This window comes from Mus pahari, chromosome 20 (genome assembly GCF_900095145.1).
Source record: "Mus pahari chromosome 20, PAHARI_EIJ_v1.1, whole genome shotgun sequence".
In the NCBI taxonomy this organism is placed as follows: domain Eukaryota; kingdom Metazoa; phylum Chordata; class Mammalia; order Rodentia; family Muridae; genus Mus; species Mus pahari.
Genome location: NC_034609.1, coordinates 46,686,054 through 46,704,657, shown reverse-complemented (window position 1 = coordinate 46,704,657; position 18,604 = coordinate 46,686,054). Strand labels below are relative to the sequence as shown.

Below are 18,604 nucleotides of genomic sequence, written 5' to 3'. Positions count from 1 at the left end.
GCAGGCAGGCAGCGCAAAGGGAAGCAAGGTGGGCTAGGGCGTGTGGGTGGGGCTCGGGCCGGGCAGACGGGCGTGCGTTTCTGTGTGTGGTGTGTGTGTGCGCCTCTCTGTCTGGCTGCTGGGCTCTGGACTCTGGTCTCGTGTGAGCTCGTCGACGTCAGGCGTCTGGCATCGGGCGTCGGGCGAGAGAGCGAGCGAGCGCAGCAGGCTCTTGGGGCTTGTGTTTGCGGCCAGCCCTCGTCTACGGCCATACCACCCTGATCGTGCCGGACATATGTCTGATTCCGTGGGTGAGTGTGTGGGTGGGGTGGCACGTTTGTGTCCGTGTGGGTTTGTGGTGTGTGCCTGCAGTCCAGAGGGAAGGCTCGGGCAGTGCATGCCTTTTGGTCTAGCCTGTGCCACTGGTTGTGGCTGTGCGTGTCCCAGGTGGGTTGGGATGCCATGCATCCACAGTGGGTTGACTACCCTAGTCTTGGGCACAGGGATGGTGTAGTCATTGATTGGGGCTGAATATCTGAGGTCCATGGTGGTTCAGGATTCCAGTTTATTTGTTGTGTCTGCAGGGCAAGAGGAAGTCAGGCCTGGGTGAGGGGGCTCTTCTAGGAATCCATGCAAAGGTAGGGGAGGTGACATGTCAGAGGAGGGTTGATGTCTCTTCAGTATTGGTGGGGAAAGGCTGGCTAATGGAGATACTCACTGGCTCGGCCCATTGTCCTTGCTAGGCAGGGCAGGGCAGGGCTCAGGGCATTGTCTGCTTCTGTGAGTGGCTGGTGCAGGGACTGTTCAGGTTAGAGTCTTTGGTGTCAGCTGAGCTTTTGGTGGCAGGTGTTTGACATGGAGGCCCTATCAGGGCCTTAAACAACTTGCTCACAAAGACAGGATACACAGTAAATGTGGAAAAACTTTCATTGCTGACAGTTAAAAAAGCTTGCCTGTGTTGGGGCAGAGAGGTATTTCTTGGAAAGAGGAGAAGACTAGCTGTAAAGGATGATGGCTGCAGAAGATGGCTATGTAGGGGCGCCCACAAGTCCTGCTGGGCCCTGTCCCAGTGTCTGTCCAATCACTGCTGTCTCCAGGGGCTTGAACCCCACATTGTCCAGGGGGATCCCGAAGGCCAATAACTTCGCCTCATATGTACGTAGCAGGTCATTGTGGGCCTGAAAGGACAGAGCAGTGTCAGCAACAAGAATCCACCAGGGCCTGGGAACCCCTGCTACCCTGCTGTGGCGCAGCAGACAGAGGCTCTATTGCTGGAGGGGTAGGGTGGGCACACAGAACTGTGAGGATTTGTCAGTGGTCTGTTGTTCCATCTAGGGCCGTGATGATGGGAGTAAGCCAGTAACTCACATACTCACAATAAAGACAGACTGGGGGTGGGGGTGGGGGTGGGGGTGGGGGGGAGAATCGGAGCTTGGAGGACTCCTGACGCCTTACTAATTCCTAAGGGTCTCCCTCCCTGCCCTTCCAAGGCAGAGTGACATCTATTCCCTGCCCCTGGAGAGCACCGCACCCTCTAACTCCCCAATGATTCTGTAGAGGCAGCATGTGGGGTGGGGGCAGGGGAGTGCGGGCTGGGGGCGAGGGACAGGGCAGCCTGAAATGACCCCTGAAATGGTAGTAGTCCAAAAAAGATGTGACTTCCTTTAAGGGAGTTCTTTGATAATTTTGTTTTGGTTTTTGGTGTTTTATTTTTATTGTTATCTGGGAAAAGGCCCCACTATGTAGCTTAGGCTAGCTAGACTACATAGCCCATGCTAGCTAGAACTTGCCATTTCTCCAGAATGGCCTCACACTCAAAATCTCACTGCTTCAAAGGAAAGTCAGTTTTCCCCATGCAGTGTCACTAGGACAGTACTGCTCCCCAGGGACAGTGCCGCTCCCCAGGGCCAGTCCTGTGCCCAGGAGAGGTGGACAACCGGGAAGCCTTTCTTCTTCGGTTTTGTGGACTTAGTCTTTTAGTCATTTAGTCTTACTTTGGCATTGATTTATCAGCCTCTTAACATGTATCGTTTTTTTGTGGGTTTTTGTTAGAGAGAGAGAGAGAGAGAGAGAGAGGGAGGAGAGTGCATATAGCTAGGTCAGAGGTGGGGGATCTGGGAGGAGTTGCAGGAAAGTTAAAAATATGATCAAAATATATTGTATGAGAAAGTTTGTAATGAAAACAGTCTGCTGTCTCAGTCTGGTGAGTGGTAAGATTACAAGTGTACACCAGACACTTTGTACAGTGTGTGTTTTTCCCCTTTATGCAGATCTCCTTGATGGCCTGGAACTACACCAGGCTGGCCTAGAATTTACCACGATCCACCTGCTTTGTCTCTTGAGTGATGGGATTAAAGCGGCATGCTACCACACATTGTACGTCTAGTACTTCTTACTGTTACTACACATATGTATGAGAAGGCATGCACATGTGCAGATGCCCGAAAAGGCCAGAAGATAAAGTCTGATTCCTTGGTGTAGAAGTCACAGGCAGCTGTGAGCCTCCCCCATGGGATGCTGAGAACCGAACTCCACTGATCTCAACAACCCCTACTGCACATTTTGTACTGGGCAACTTTCATCAGGGAGCTGTGAGGACTTGGGCTTGTCTGTCTGTCTGAGAGGGGGTCTCCCTCGAAGCACAGCCTACGCTGACCTTGCGCTCCTCCTGCCTCTAGGCTCATCAGTGTTATGAACTGAGTGCAATGACAAGTGCTGGGAGCCAAATGTTCTCAGCAAGAGTTGAGATTCCAGCACACACCTTTAACCCCGGTCCACAGAGATGGACAGGTACCTGTGAGTTCCGAGCCAGTCAGGGCTATACAGTGTGTCTGTGTGTCTCAGTGCGTCTGTGTGTCTTAGTGCATCTGTGTGTCTCAAAATCAGAGAAAGGGGCCAGAAGGAGGGCGCACGCCCTTGGTCCCAGCACTCGGGAGGCAGAGGCAGGTGGGTCTCTGAGTTCAAGGCCAGCCTGGTCTACAGAGGGAGTTCCAGGACAGCCAGGGCTTCCCAGAGAAACCCTGACCCAAAAACAACCCAGAAAAGAAGAAAAGGGTTGGTATCCTCCGTGGTTCAGGGAAGAGAAGCAGGGCTTGGGAACAGAGACAAGGGGTAAGGAGGCTGCGCTCTACCACACCCCCTCAGCTTAGACCTTGGCCCCCAAGAGCTGTACACTCAGCAGACAGCCCTAACTTTGCTCAGAGCATGTCAGCTGAGGAGCAGGTGTGATAAGGAAAGCTCTAGCCTGGGCTACAGGGCAGGCTGGGGAGCCAGGGCAGCTGGCGCAGTGCAGAACCTGGGCCTTGGGAACAGACACTGCCTGTCTCTATCTAGGGTTAAAAATCAGACAGGACGGCACAAGTGTCGGGACGAACAACTGACCAGGAATTCAATGCCTGCCCTACAGGACTAAGGATGAGACCTGTGTGGTGGCTGCTGTGGGTCTATCCTTGGCAAAGGAAAGACAGAGCAATCCCTTAAGAGCTTCTGGATGCAGAACCCAGGCCTCTCTCAGGTGCATGGGACAGATGGCAGCCAGGGTCCAGCAGGAGTCTACTGATACACATGTTCAGCATGGAAGGGTACAGAGCTATTTTAGATTCACAAAGGTCTCAGAAAAGGTAAGAGTCCAAACTGCCCCCACTGAAGGCAGTGGGCATTAATGTGGAAGACCAGAGAGGCTCTTCCTATGCCTGAGGGGCTAGGGGAGCTAGGAAGGGTGAGGGAGAGAGACAGGAGACAGAGCCCCATGTGTGTAGCAGGCAGGCCTGTAAGCATGGCCAGGACAAGACCACTCTCAGGCCCTAAGGCTATGAGTGCACATCGCACAGGGGCTGCCACACCTACCTCCTGAGTGGAGCATGCATGAGAAATGAGTAAGATCCCAGGGACCCTTTGTCTGTAATGTTCATCAGGTGAAGATGGGCACAGGGCACAGCTCTAAGGGTGGAGGAGCCATGAGGGAGAAGGCAGAGGCCTGCAGAGGGAGGGGGTTAGCCTGACCTTGCAGCACTGTGGATGGAGGGGGGTTAGCCCGACCTCGAGGCCCTATGGAGGGGGATGGAGGGGGTTAGCCTGACCTTGCAGACCCGGGCCAGCTCGTACTGTAAGTCCTTGATGGTGGTATTCTTCGACTCTAGAACATCCTAAGGAGAGATAGGGGTGGCTGTGAGATTGTCATCTAGCGGGGGTGGACAGGGGGACACTAGTCTAGGGGTTCCCTCAGGGTCTGAGAGGCTCACAGAATAGTAGTTATCTAGCGGGGGTAGACAGGGGGACACTAGTCTATGGGTTCCCTCTGGGTCTGAGGCTCACAGAATAGTAGTCATCTAGCGGGGGTGGACAGGGGGACACTAGTCTAGGGGTTCCCTCAGGGTCTGAGGCTCACAGAATAGTAGTCATCTAGCGGGGTGGACAGGAGGACACTAGTCTAGGGGTTCCCTCAGGGTCTGAGAGGCTCACAGAATAGTAGTGGCACAGCAATGGGCAGAGATCAGCCAGCCTCGGGGCCCCACTGCTGCCCAGTCCAGCGAGTCTAGCGAGGTCTCTCTTGGATAATGGTGCCACCTAAAGGCCTGAAAACTGACCCGACCAAGTAACTCACCACCCTGAACCACTACTACTCACTGGACCAGGACCTAATACTGAAACAGGCCCCAGACCTTAGCACAACTGACGCCATGAGGGAAGTGCCACTCAGGCTGTAAAACATGCAGACAGCACCACGGCCAACAGGAAAACGCAGGCCTAAGCCATCGAGGTCCGCGGGTCTGGAAAAGTCTCTAAATGCTCTTCGGCTTTTGAAGTTCTGCTTCTGGCTAACTGTTCCTGTTAACTGAAATATCAGCCCAAAATATGTTTTCTATGCTTAAAGCCCACTCTGAGAAAGGCTCAGGGCTACACTGGACTCCAAACACCCAGTGTAGTCACCCAGCAGCTAGCGAAGACTTCTCCTTGGCTTAAATCCAAGTCTCCCCTGGCAGATACCCCACGCCACCACTGTGACTGAACACTGGCGAAGAGCGTGGATGTTACCACAGACCCTCCTGAGTTAGGTACAACTCCTCTCAGATCAGCCTCCTGACAACGCTGGCATTTCTGCCTCTTTTTCCCGTCACCAGCCATACTGCTTTTTTCTTTCTTTCTTTTCTTTTTTTTAGATTTATTTATTTATTATATGTAAGTACACTGTAGCTGTTTCAGATACCCCAGAAGAGGGCATTCGGTTTCATTACAGATGGTTGTGAGCCACCATGTGGTCGCTGGGATTGAGAACTCAGGACCTGTGGAAGGGCAGTCATTGCTCTTAACCACTGAGCCATCTCTCCAGCCCGCCATACCTCTTTCTTTACCGCTCGTGTTCCGCCTGAGGTAGAGTGGGCTTTTTCTGAAGCTTCTATGCCCAGAACCTCCCACAATTCCCACTGCCATTACACACCTTAGTGCACGTGTCAGGTCTCTAAAAATAACCTGCAGTCTGCAGCCCCCAATGCTTGTGTGCTCCCTAGGGAGGCTCAGCAGGGGGCTACCAGCAATGCCTAATGTCGCATACCTCAGACTACAAGGATCGATCTATAGGCAGTGAGGTGAACAGACTGTACACAAAGCTGAAGTCTGCAGTGAGCAGCCAGCATTTAAGTTCAGCCTGCCTGGATGCCGTATACATCTCAGAATAAAACCTATCCACCAGCCACTGCACGTCTGTCTCTCTGCTCCAAGCACAGCACAAATTACAGACAGACAGACAGACAGACAGAGCGCCCTCTTGCCCCCTGCCAGGTTGGCTGGGGCTTCGGCTGTTCACATCTTAGAAGCATCAGTGAACCTGGTGCCAAACCCTCTGAGGGACCCAGAGCTACTGCGGACCAACCAGTCTGAAAGCCTCAGCCACATGGCTACAGCCAGACTCCCTCAACCTTTGCCACCTGCTTCTATGTCTCTCATGCCTCAAGCAAGTGGGAGCAGAGAGACCTGGCCGTTGCTGGCAGCAGGTGAGCAGGGGGTTCGGGCAGAGGTTCTGCGTCCTGACTTCTGTCCCCAGCTATCCCATGGTGCATGGCGTTCCACTCGCTTATCCCTGCCCCCGCTACAGCATGTCACAGGAATGAGCGACGCTCTTAGGTCTGTTCAGACGTTACTCCCAGGTCCCAGGAAAGCAGTAAGGGACCCTCTGGCCCAACTGTCCTTTTTGTCACTGTCCAAGTCCTAGATCAGTGTCCGAGGATCTTTGTGGAGGCAGAGCCATCCATCTCAAGTAACAGAGGAAGAACTTGGACCTACAAATTCCCAGATCGGTAACCCAGGAGGGAAAGCTGAAGTTCCATTCAGTGGCTGGGCTTGGCACACTAAAAGCCACAGTCACGGGAGACTCAGGTTAGGGATAGTTAGTGAGGGGTTGGGACAGCCTATGACAGACTGCAAAGCTGGGCGTGTCACGTGCCCTCAATGCTAGCACTCAGAAGGTAGAAGAAGGGGGACCTCTGAATTTGATGCCAGTTTGGTTTACACAGTGAATTCCTATCTCAGGGGTGAGGTAGAGGGCAAGCCAAAAGAGGATGTTTGCCGAGCCCAGGGGTGTTTAGCTCAGGCCCGCTCTCTGCTGCAGAAACCATGGCAGGCCCTGTCTTAACTGGGGTCTCTGTGCCACCCGAGAAGGCATACCGTAGCACAGGACGGGAGGGCACCTACCTCAAGTTTTCGGGACACAAGCGTTAGAGCTGTAGGGTCCAGATTGGAGGCAGCTAGCACCTCATTGAACTGAACCTCTCTCTTCTCCACAGCAGCATTCAGGGCCTGCAGCTTACGTTCCAGCAACAGGTTCTTGAAGCCTGTCTTCTGCTGCACCTCCTGGATGGCTTCGGTGAACTTCCGGTAGAGCTCTTCCCTCTCCTGCTGCACCTGCGGACGCGGAGAGCAGCGTCACCCGCAGAGGCCTGACTGGGGAGAGGCCTTCCCACCCTGCCCTAAGCGTGCGGCTCAGTGGAAGGGCCCCTTTCACTATGACCACGCCGTGGCACGAGGACACTGGCTGTCCACACTGCCTGCACACAGCAGAAAGGAAGAGGGGGAAATTAGCACTGCTGCTTAGTCAGGGCTTCTATTGCTCTGATGAAACACCATGACCAGAAGCAAGCTGGGGAGGAAAGGGTCTGGCTTACACTTCCACACGGTAGTCCATCACTGAAAGAAGTCAGGACAGGAACTCAAGCAAAGCTGGAGCCTGGAGCAGGAGCTGATGCAGAGGCCATGGAGGGCGCTGCTGACTGACTTACTTCTCATGGCTTTCTTATAGAACCCAGGGACATCTGCCCAGGGATGGCACCACACACAAAGGTTTGGGCCCTCCCCTGTCAATCACTAAGAAAATGCCCCACAGGCTTATCTATCTACATCGTGACCTTGTGGAGGCATTTTCTCAACTGAGGTCTCAGACGACACTAGCCTGTGCCAAGTGGACATAAAATGATGCAACACACTGACCGCTCTTCTCAGAAGGTAAGAGCTGGATGGAGATCCACACTCTGAAAACCACTCCACAGGTCGGTCAGGGCCAGCCTAGCCCAACTTACGGCCATGGGCTCAGATGAGACCTTACCATCATTCACCCCATACGAGAGTCATGGCAGGTCCAGATCAAGCTTGAAGCAAGTGCCTATCAACCACTAAGACATCCTCGCCCGTCTCCTACAGTTCTGCCTACTAAAGTGTGCTGTCAAAGACCAAGGCTCTAGGTGGGACACACTTAACATACAGTTATGAGAATTCCTGTGAGTGACAGAGAGTCACAATCTTCCTCTAGCCTTGCTGACACCCTTCCCGCCTTGGCAGTTTCAAATATCTGGGCCACAGGGCTCTGACCAGCATACATGATCTGAGCATTTCATCATCGTCACGGAATTCACTAGCACAGACCACCGATGGATTTGTCCTCCTCTTCCCCGGGCTCCTTTCAAACAGTCCATCCAGTCCGATCTAGATTTACCTTCAAAGACACTGAGCATCTTAGAGGCTATGACTTGCTGGCCTCTGTCACTGTCTGTTTAGGACACCCCACTGGTCAACAGGGCCACCTTCCATCTCCCTGTGCTTCTGAGGTCAGCATTTGGCTGGAATGGGGTGGGGGAGGCAGAGATGGGCCTTACCAGCAAATTCTAGGGGCCCAAGGCACTGAAACTATACATACCCATTGAACATGGAGTTAGAGACTAGAAGGATTCTGTAGCTGGAAAGGCTGTGAAACCATGAGGTCACATGCCATCCCCAACAGTAAGACTGCTTGCACACGTGTAGAAAACAGGAAAGAGTCCTACCAAATATTAAGATTAGTGGCCACTGGGAATTCATGTTAGAGGGAGTTTTGATTTTGCTTCCTTTGTTGTTGAGACCCTTTATTCAGAGTCCACGCTGTCTGCTGTCCTGCGCAGGGCGGACCTTAGAGATCTCCCTGTCGCTAAGAGCAGGTCTATTTCTTTATTAAAGTATGGTGTTTGTTTGTCTATTTAGAGACATTCCCTTCATGTAGCTCAGGCTGACACTGAATGGTGGAGCGGGGTTTACAGGAGTGTCCCACACTGGGCTTAATCCACATTCTCTTTACAACAGGCCATAAGCTAATACCGAGAAATGGGCCACTGAGATGAGATCGTGGGGACCAAGTGTCCCACAAATCCACAGTCCAGCTGCCAAGGAGACAAAAGGATCACTCCTCACCACGGACCCTGAGCTTTCTACAGAATATACCACAGGTTGATGCCTTATAAAAGTTGTACGCATGTCAGGTGGCGCACACCTTTAATCCCAGCACTTGGGAGGCAGAGGTGGGCGGATCTCTGTGAGTTCAAGGCCAGCCTGGTCTACAGAGTTCCAGACAGCCAGGGTTACACAGAAAAACCACAAAAAACTCTCAAAAAACAAAAATCCAAGGTTGTGTGCACACACCTGTAACTGCAGCTACTCGGAAGGAAGGCTGGAGCAGGAGGAGGCAGGGTCCTAGGAGTAAGGCCTGGCCACGCCAGACGGTGAGACCCTATTTCCAAACAAAGAACAGGCAAAGTAGGCCCAGGTAGGAGGGGACGCCTGGACTCGGAGCCCGCCATGGCACCCACACCTGCTCACCTTGATGAACCTCTGCTCCAGGACCTCATGTTCCCATTGCAGGTCCTTTAGCTCCTTTTCAGCCACCTTCAAACGAGCCTTTGTACACTGCAGAGAGATTAGGGGGTAGGAGGCATAAAATACTTAGGATTCACAGACAGTCACATACCACAGACTCCTGGAGACAGCAAGGCTAGGAAAAAAATCACCAGGAACAACTGGTGGGAAGACTCCGGCAGCTGGGCCCCACCCAAGCTATGAGTGGAATGTGTGGAAAACCGGGGTCTAGCCTACAGCAGCGCCAGCCTGCTTATAGCCCGGGAGGAGTCCAACAACGATGTCACCACACCTCCCCTCTCTGCGCTGAGGGAGAGGAGGGGTCAGCGAGGGGAAGACTTCAGTAGGGCACTCACGACCAGAATCTGCTTGTCCCTCTCGTGGTTCCCCAGTCTCTTCTGCATCTCGTTCATCTCTTCCTTGGCTTTCTGCAGCGGGTCGGCCAGCCGCCGGTTCTGCAGAGACACCTCCGCCATCTCCCTCTCCATATGCTCTTCCTTCTTCCGCATGTCCTCCATCTGCTCCTGTGGGCAGTCACACACAGGGCTTCGTCTCAGGACACTCAAGTTCATGTGATTCATTACTAGTATGTGATGTGTGTGCGGGTGTGCATGCCACGGCACACACGCAGAGGTCCGAGGGCGACTGTCAGGAACTGGTTCTCCCTCCACCGTGGGTTCCAGGGCTCAGCTCAGGCTTGCATGGCGAGCAGCTCTGCCCACTGAACCATCTATCTCCCTGCGACTTTTTGGTTGTTTTGTTTTTTGGTTTGGTTTGGTTTTGGTTTTCTTGAGACAATGGCTCTCTAACCAGCCTAGACTGGCTTTGATCTTGCCCTCCTCCTGCCTCTATCTTGTAAGCACTGGGATTATAGGCTTGTGCCACCATATCCAGCTATGAATGCCCTCAACTAAAAACAGCCAAGGCAGGCATGGTAGCACACACCTTTAACCTCAGCCCTCAGGGGGCAGAGGGAGGTGGACCTCTGTGCGTTCCAGGTTAGCTTGTTCTACACAGTGAGTTCTAGGACAGTCAGGACTACCCAGTGAGGTGCCATGTGTCAAAAAGCCAAGCAGCCACGTGCATGCTGAGGACTTAGTCTTATTTTACTTATAGGCAAGATTTCTGCAGTCTTGATCTATTCTCAATTATGTAAGAATATAAGGTGCATGCAGGCCGAGGGGCTGCATCAGTTTAGACCAAGGGTGATTCTCTACTGTGGAAATCCTGCCAGTGTCAGTTTTATGCCCCAAGTTTCCGATCAGTGGCTGGTGGGAGGAAGGCCTGACCCCATCCTGCCGTCACAACGTCACCACATCCTGTAAGCACAGTGCCGACTGCCAATGTGGCCACACTTCAGTCAACACATTACCTATTTTAGCCCTGCCTGCATGTCAGAACACCTCTGAAGTTACTCCTTCCACTATAGCACAGTTCGGAAGACGTCCAGATGACTTCCCGTTAAACTGTGGGCAGCTTACGTTACTTATGAATTAGATCTCAAGAGTAACGGAGGGACACCGCCCAATGTTATGCTAGTAAAGCGTTCTAGATCACCCTGCAGGCCCTGAGCACGTCTCCCAGAGCACATCAGTACCTTGAGGGAACTGATCAGGGCCAGGTTGTTCAGAGTGATGTCATTGTAGTAGTTCTTGATGTCCATGAAGGCCGCCTCGTGGCGCTGCATCAGAGTGTTGATCTGGCCGTTCTTCCTCTCCTCCACCTCGTGGATCTCAGTCTTTCTCCGCAGGTCAAGCTCATCTCTAAGCATCTTCATCTTCTTATCATACTTGGCCTCAATTTCTGAAAGGGAGCGGCACACACAGCAGCTTAGACGAACGGTGGCCTCAAGCCACAAGAAAAGACGGAACCTATATGCAGTGCCCAAGAACACCCACTGCGGTCAGACAGAGGCTGCTCCGGCAACTCTGGCAGTAGCCAGACGGCTTTGGTGGAGCTTTTCCTGCAAGTGGCATATTCAACATGTGAGTCACTGTCACCTTTCCTCTGCCTGTGGTAGCCAGTGTCTGTAGTGGGTGTCCCACACTAATCCCAGGGCACACTACCTGTGGCCCATGTGACCCTCCAGCCAGCCACACCCTAGAGGCCCCAGTCAGAAAGCCAATGTCGTCCTGACAGCAAAGGCTTCTCAGTCCAGGAGCTGAGGAGACTGAAGAAAGCGCCACACGCTGTTACCTGTGGCTCTGGATCAATCTGCTGGCTTCTGAAATCTATCTCCCTCTCTCTGCTGTGTGTGTGTGTGTGTGTGTGTGTGTGTGTGTGTGTGTGCGCGCGCACACACACACACACAATTTTTTTTTTTTTTTTTTTTTTTTTGAGACAGGGTTTCTCTGTGTAGCCCTGGCTATCCTGGAACTCACTCTGTAGACCAGGCTGGCCTCGAACTCAGAAATTCAGAAATCCACCTGCCTCGGCCTCCCAAGTGCTGGGATTAACAAGCTTCTTTAATAAGACTATGTGCCTCCATTTACCTACCAAGCAGCAATAGGAGGTTCCCTGACACCATCCTTCACCATGTATGTCTGCAAAACTGACCTCGAACTTGCCTTTCAAAGTCATTTCGCATCTTGGTGATCTCCTCAGCTTGTTTCTGCACAAATGAGAAGGGGGTGTTACTCGACAGACAGACAGACAGACAGACAGGCCTACCCTCCTTAGGCTGAGTCTACCCCTCTCCCCTGGGAAAGTTCAGCTTTAGGAAGCCCTGTGCTGCTGCTGCTCCTGCTGCTGTCTGGACTCTCACCTCTACACCATAAAATACGCCCAGAATAGCACGTTTCTCACAGCCTCACACCTCATACGCAACGCACTCCCTCAGTGAAGCCACCTCTGGACACAGCAGCAGCAGACAAGGCGCTGTTCGTGGGTTGGTTTCTTCGTCCAACCTTCCCAAAACCAGAGAGCAGCAGCCACGCCCACATCTACAGGAGGCAGCGGGCTCCCTCCTGGAGCCTGACAAAGCTCCTGCCAGTCTCTCACAACAGTGCTTACAACAATCGCTTACAACAGGGTTCAGAAGTAACAACTATTATACTGTTTTGGTGGGGTTTTTTGTTGTTTTGTTTTGTTTTTTTGAGACAAGGTTCCCCTGCATAAATTGTTCTGTCCTGGAACTCGCTCCACAGACTGGGCTAGCCTTGAACTTAGATCCACCTGTGGCTGTCTCCCCCGTGCCAGGACTAAAGGCCTACCCACCACATCCATCCTGGGGATTACTTTAACAAGCAATCCCATGTTAACATTTTTGTAAGGTTTTTCAATTATTATTTTATGTGTGCATTACATCTGCACATACAACTGTGTACAATCTTTGTGCCTGGTGCGTATGAGAGCCAGAAAAGGGCATGAGAGCCCTTAGAGCTGGAGTTACAGACAGCTGTAAACCACCATTTGGAAACTGAACTTGGGTCTTCTGTAAAAGCCAACAGTACTCCTGATCACTGAGCCATCTCTCCCACTCAAATTTTTATATGTGTTTCATATTTTGGGTGTTTTGCCGGCAGTTATGTCTGTACACTACATGTGTGTCTGGTGCTCAGAGAGGCCAGAAGCAGCAGCTGGGTCCCCTGGAACTAGAATAATGGATGCCTTGAGAGCTTCCATGTGGTTGCTGGACTTGAACCCAGGTCCTCTAGAAGAGCAGTCATTGCTCTTAACTGCTGAGCCATCTCTCCTGCCTCTACACACTACAACTTTGAATAAAGTTTTGCTGACTTGTTTGTTAAAAACCTCTGGTCATTTCCCCACCACCACCCGCATCGTAAGTTCCTCCTTGTTAAGGAACCGGTTCAGCCCCTGGGCCTCCTCTTCCGCTGCTGTCGCCCACAGCGAGGACCTACCAGGCACAGGTTCTTTATCACCACCTCGTTAGCCAGCTCCTGCTCCTTCAGCTCCACCTTCAGCACCCGCATGTCCTTGCGCAGCGCGCCCTCCTGGGTACGGTGCTCCTTCTGGGCCAGCTTCATGACCACGGTGCCCTCAGCCTTCACCTCGGCCAGGTTGTTCTGGTGCTCGTATAGCAGGTGCTTCACCTTCTGCTTGTACACCTACAGAGCGGGGGAGGGGCGCTGCACGCTCACCGGAAGCTCACAAGGAGCCACAAGGCAGAACTGGAGTCAGCCTGCCTACCCTGCCATGTCACAGAGGTTTCAACTGATGCTCAGGACCTGTGGGGCCTCCCTACCACCAGAAGCATGAGACAGCTTTCCTTAGTCCTCTTCAGAGACTGGTGGGTGGTGCTAAAGAGGAGCATAGCTGATACTCTGACAGGTCATCAGTTATAAAAAATAAATGAGGAAAAATAAAAATGTTGGCTTTGTTTGTTTTGAGACAGAGTCTCCTGTAGCCCAGGCTGGTCTAAAACTATGCACATCACTAAAGCTGGCCTTGAACTCTGGGTCTTCTTGCACCCACCTCCCACGCCCTGGGACAGCAGGCATGTGCCAATGGCAGCTGTGTTTTAAGTACTTTTCCCATTTTGTCTGGCTGAATTCATAGCTGTCCTCGGCACACCGCCACGGAGACCCCATGACACTCCTCTTTCATCGGGGCTGGTGGTTGTCCTCAGCAGAGCGCACGGTTTCAGGTGGGGTACGCGTGGAGCCGTGCAGGGCGCTGCGGATCCCCACCTGGCTGACTTCATCAGCAGAGTCGATGCTGGTGACCAAGGGGGTGACAGGCGACACAGCCAAGTCACCTTTGCAGCCTTCCTTGAACTCTTAGAAAACTCGCCTCTGGGTCACAGTACCGAGGAGTATGCTCCCACGGGAAAGCAGGAAACACCCCCCACCCAGCCCCTCTCCAGTGGGGACAGACAGACCAACTCCACTCACCTTGATCTCCACCTGGTGCCTTTCCTCGGCCTCCTCCATCTCCCGGTCTTTGTTGCGCAGCTCAGCCTTCTTCTCCTCCAGCTGCCTCCGCGTGATCTCCCAGAAGGTGTGGATCTTGTCACGCTCCAGCTGGAAGTAGTTGCGCTCCTCTCTCTCCCGGTCCAGCTCCTCCCGGATGCGGGCGACATGCTCCTCCACCTGACCAGGCACAGGGCACCAGTGAGGGATGCTTCAGGAGCCCACCCACCCACCACCAGGAAACAGGGAAGAAAGGGGGAGGGACCATTTTACTGGAGTCACAACACAAGGCAGGAAGGCCCCAGGGACAGGAAACTGCAAAAGTCTCTCAAATCTGACCAATAATTATAAAACAATGATACCTGCCCAGCGACTCCTGGATTCTTTTAAGAAATTTCTCAAAAGAAACATAATGATCTAACTATTTTAAACAGTACAATGGTTGAAAATTGAAACATATCAACTCAACTATATGATTATAAAGATTACCCAGAAGTGCATAAATGTCTCCACAAAAATCACACAAAACTAGTGGGCTCTCTGCACTCGGCAAACTCTGGGCCAGAGCCGATTATAAACCTGCAAGTAGGTTAAAGGGAAAAATAGGGCAGGTCTCCAGCTTTCCTGAGCTTGGCTTCCCTGGGGAATTAGTTATCTTTAGGCACAGCTACAGGACAGTTACTGGATTTCCTCTCAAGACTACGTTCTACAGGGCAGTGGTGGTGCATGTCTTTAATCCCAGCATTCAGGAGGTATGTGAGTTCAAGGCCAGCCTCGTCTACAAGGTGAGTTCCAGGATAGCCAGGGCTGTGCAGAGAAACCTTGGAGAGAGCGAGGGAGAGAGGGAGGGAGGGAGGGAGGGAGGGGGAGAGAGAGAGAGAGAGAGAGAGAGAGAGAGAGAGAGAGAGACAGAGAGACAGAGAGACACAGAGACACAGAGAGAGAGACAGAGAGACAGAGAGACAGAGAGACCCCATTCTACACAGGGAACAAATAAGACCCAGAAAGTGCAGCGGCTCTGTGGAAGGATGCTGGGCAGGTGCCTAGGAGGGAACATGCACGCTAGACTCTGACTAGTGCTTCGCACCGTGTCACGCACACTGATAGTCCTGAAAAGTCTCTTCACATTGAGGGACTTTAGTGTCACTTCAATAGTTACAAACAGAACTCCTGCTCTGGTTTGGCTCATGGTATCGGGGTTTGTCCTTAGGACGGAGACACTAAGGTCCAGTCTCTAAGGAACAGAAACAGCATGTCGGGGAGCCTGGAGGTCACGCTGCTTTCCATCACCCCAGTCAAACACAAACTGGACCCCCGATACACCTCTGCTTAAGCTGTTAATGGTTTCCTGTACAGAGAATAAAGCAGCCAGCCCGGTCTACAGAGCGAGGTCCAGGATGGCCGGGACTAGACAGAGAAACCCTGTCTCAGAAAAGAGAGATGGCTCAGTGGTTAAAAGCACTTGTTGTTCTTGCAGCAGAACAAGATCCAGTTCCCAGGATCCAAATGGTGGCTAACAACCATCTGCAAATCCAGTTCCAGAGGATCTGAAGCCACCTTCTGGCTCCTCAGGCACCGAACACACATGGTACACATGCAAACATATGGGCAAAACACACATGGTACACATGCAAACATATGGGCAAAACACACGCACACATACATATATAAATCTGTAAAAACATATTTTGCATGTATGCCCGTGCATCATGAGAGTGCTTGGAGAGGTCAGAGAAGGACATCAGATCCTCTGGGACTGCAGTCACAGACGGCTGTGAGCCACTGTGTGGGTGCTGGGAACCAAACCCGAGTCCTGCCCAGAGCAGCGATGCTCTTAACCCACATGCCCACTCTCCAGCTCCTGAAAGCATACATTTTAAATCAAAATACAGCTCTGTAAAGTGGCATGGAGAAGGCCGGTGCTACAGGCAATGAAAGAAATTACCCAGAATACAAAGATGAATGGGGGAAATTTATTAAAATAAGTCTACAACAGAGCAGCAGGTGAGTCCCCAGAGGCCTCGTGTGGCTGAGAGCACGTGGAGTGTTTTGTGGCGGTAGAGGGGCGTTATTTGGTCTCCAGAGCCATTTGTGTGGGATCCCTATCTGGATCTATGGGGTGGGGGGGACAGTTCACTGTCTTGTATGTAGCAAATTTACAGCACAAATTCTCTCTCTCTCTCTCTCTCTTTTTTATTTGTTTTTTGGTTTTTCAAGACAGGGTTTCTCTGTATAGCCCTGGCTGTCCTGGAACTCACTTCGTAGACCAGGCTGGCCTCGAACTCAGAAATCTGCCTGCCTTTGCCTCCCAAGTGCTGGGATTAAAGGCGTGCACCACCATGCCTGGCACAAATTGTTTCTCTTGAGACTGGCGAGCCTTGTACAGTCATAATGCTACAGGTCATCAGGAGTTAGGCTCTGGATGTTGACAGAAGATATCACACGACACCAGGAGTCAGGCACCAAATGGTCTTGCCTGGGCGTTAAGGTAGAGAGATTATGCCTTTGAAATCACCAACACTCAAGACTGTTGCCCAACTCCAGTTCCAGCTTCTTCTAACCCCCTTCATATCATCTTCAGCCCTTACGACGTCTTACTAACACAACTGCACACGACCCTCCAGCCCGATGTCAAAACCCTGCAAGCCATCTGTCTTAGTTAGGGTTCACTACTATGAAGAGACACCATAACCAAGGCAAGTCTTAGAAAGACAAACATAGCCAGGCGTGGTGGCACACACCTTAATTCCAGCACTTGGGAGGCAGAGGCAGGCGGATTTCTGGGTTCAAGGCCAGCCTGGTCTACAGAGTGAGTTCCAGGACAGCCAGGACTACACAGAGAAACCCTGTCTCGAAAAACCAAAAAAAAAAAAAAAGACGAACATTTAATTGGGGCCGGCTTATAGCTTTAGAGGTTCGGTCCATCATCATCATGGCGGGAAGAATGGCAGTGTGCAGGCAGACATGGTGCAGGAGGAGCTGAGAGTTCTACATCTTGATCCAAAGGCAGCCAGAAAGGGACTGACTCATCTGCACTGAGGGGGAACTGGACCATAGGACCTCAGAGCCCACCCCCACGGTGACACACTTCCTCTGACAAGGCCACACCTCCTAACAGGACCAAGCATATTCAAACCACCACAGCAACCGTCACCAATGCAGAACCCAGGGAGACACGCCATGTTGGCATGTGTTGTAGTTTTGTAAGAGCCTTTTACATCAATATACATGAGTGGCTTAAGATCATTTGTGTAAGGACATTACAACACAACAAAACCTAAACATATAATAAAGGCATCACTCCAGAACCAGGGGTGTAGCACAGTGGTGTGGGACCCATCTCAACAAAAAAAATAAAGTAAATGAAGCATGAGCTAAGCATGCATGCAAGCTCGTGCTAAGCATGAGCAGTCAGACAGAGGCAGCCCCAACAGGGCTACCCCATGTCCGAAGTTTTGTCAAAAATAAAACAGCCAGGGGCCAGCACAATGGTTCAGCAGGTAAAGGGGTCTGCTGCCAAGCCAGAAAACCTGAGTTCAATCCCAGCCCCTACACAGTGGAGGAAAGAACCAACCCACACAAATTTTCAATACTGCGGGTGATTAATCAGACTGAGACAATGTAATTTTAAGTAAATCATGTTCCTTTTAAAACTTTCCTCTTTTCTCCTTTTTTTTTTTTTTTTTAAACGGTGCCTTTCTACATAGCTTTGGCTGACTGGGAACTCACTATGTAGATCAGACTGGCCTTGAAATCACTGAGATGGATCTACCTGCCTCGGCCTCCCAAGGCATGTACCACCACACTTGGCTAAAATCTTCCCCTTTGATATAATATTTACTGGCAAACAAAGAATGACATATCTGTATTACCGCTTACAAGTCAGCTCTGCGACCACTGGGTATATAAAAAGATAAGAATGAAATAAAATGCAGAAAGTTTAAAAATACCTATCATATTCGAGGGGTGGGGGATGCCTTCCAAGTTCCTATTACAGAGTTTCCTCACATGGTTACACTGCATTTAAAAATATGTCATGCCATGTGAAGTGGCGGAAACTACGGGCACAGGATAGACACGTTATGTTTGGACAAACTGAGAGGAGACAGACACACGGAACAGTGATAAGAGTTTCACCAGCACATCTGCAGCAGTACCCACCCCACCCTGGGACCAGGCTCCGTGGGCTGCGCTCACCTGCTCCTTGGTCATGTCCTCTGGTGCGACACCATCAACAATCGCAGTCCCTTTGGCTTTCCCCTTCTTCCCTTTCTTTTTGGGTGCCTTTGTGTGAAGAAGAGAGAACTGAGTTAAGTACAGGTCAGCTCTACCTCAGGGTGTCCCTCCTTGACTGACTGACTGCTCACATGGTCAGCTCTACCTCAGGGTGACCCTCCTTGACTGACTGGGTTCACACAAGCATATGGGGAAGGAACGCCTGTTTAGAATCTTGACCTCGACTGTTCACACAGTGCTAACTGGAACATTTACCTAGGGGGTATCATTGTACTGATCCCCCCATTAACACACGAGAGAGAGAGAGAGAGAGAGAGAGAGAGAGAGAGAGAGAGAGAGAGATCACATTTGGAGAAACACAAAGAGGG

At 51.6% G+C, this 18,604-nt stretch overlaps 1 protein-coding gene across 2 annotated transcripts in view; it reads right to left on the bottom strand.

Moving 5' to 3' along the window:
- Positions 1-585: 585 nt before the first annotated feature.
- Gas8 (growth arrest specific 8) overlaps positions 586-18,604 on the bottom strand; it is a 19,672-nt gene continuing 1,653 nt past the window's right edge. The window contains exons 2-11 of one of the 2 annotated variants that reach the window (XM_021220391.1): positions 18,198-18,284; positions 13,983-14,180; positions 12,990-13,196; positions 11,686-11,740; positions 10,727-10,932; positions 9,486-9,653; positions 9,094-9,180; positions 6,667-6,876; positions 4,059-4,124; positions 887-1,157 (exon numbers count right to left, since the gene is read on the bottom strand). In XM_021220391.1, coding sequence (XP_021076050.1) covers positions 1,008-1,157; positions 4,059-4,124; positions 6,667-6,876; positions 9,094-9,180; positions 9,486-9,653; positions 10,727-10,932; positions 11,686-11,740; positions 12,990-13,196; positions 13,983-14,180; positions 18,198-18,284 — 1,434 coding nt within the window. In that variant the 3' untranslated portion in view covers positions 887-1,007. Of the gene's footprint in view, positions 1,158-4,058; positions 4,125-6,666; positions 6,877-9,093; positions 9,181-9,485; positions 9,654-10,726; positions 10,933-11,625; positions 11,741-12,989; positions 13,197-13,982; positions 14,181-18,197; positions 18,285-18,604 lie in introns of those variants that run through there. The other variant, XM_029532716.1, reaches the window with a different exon arrangement.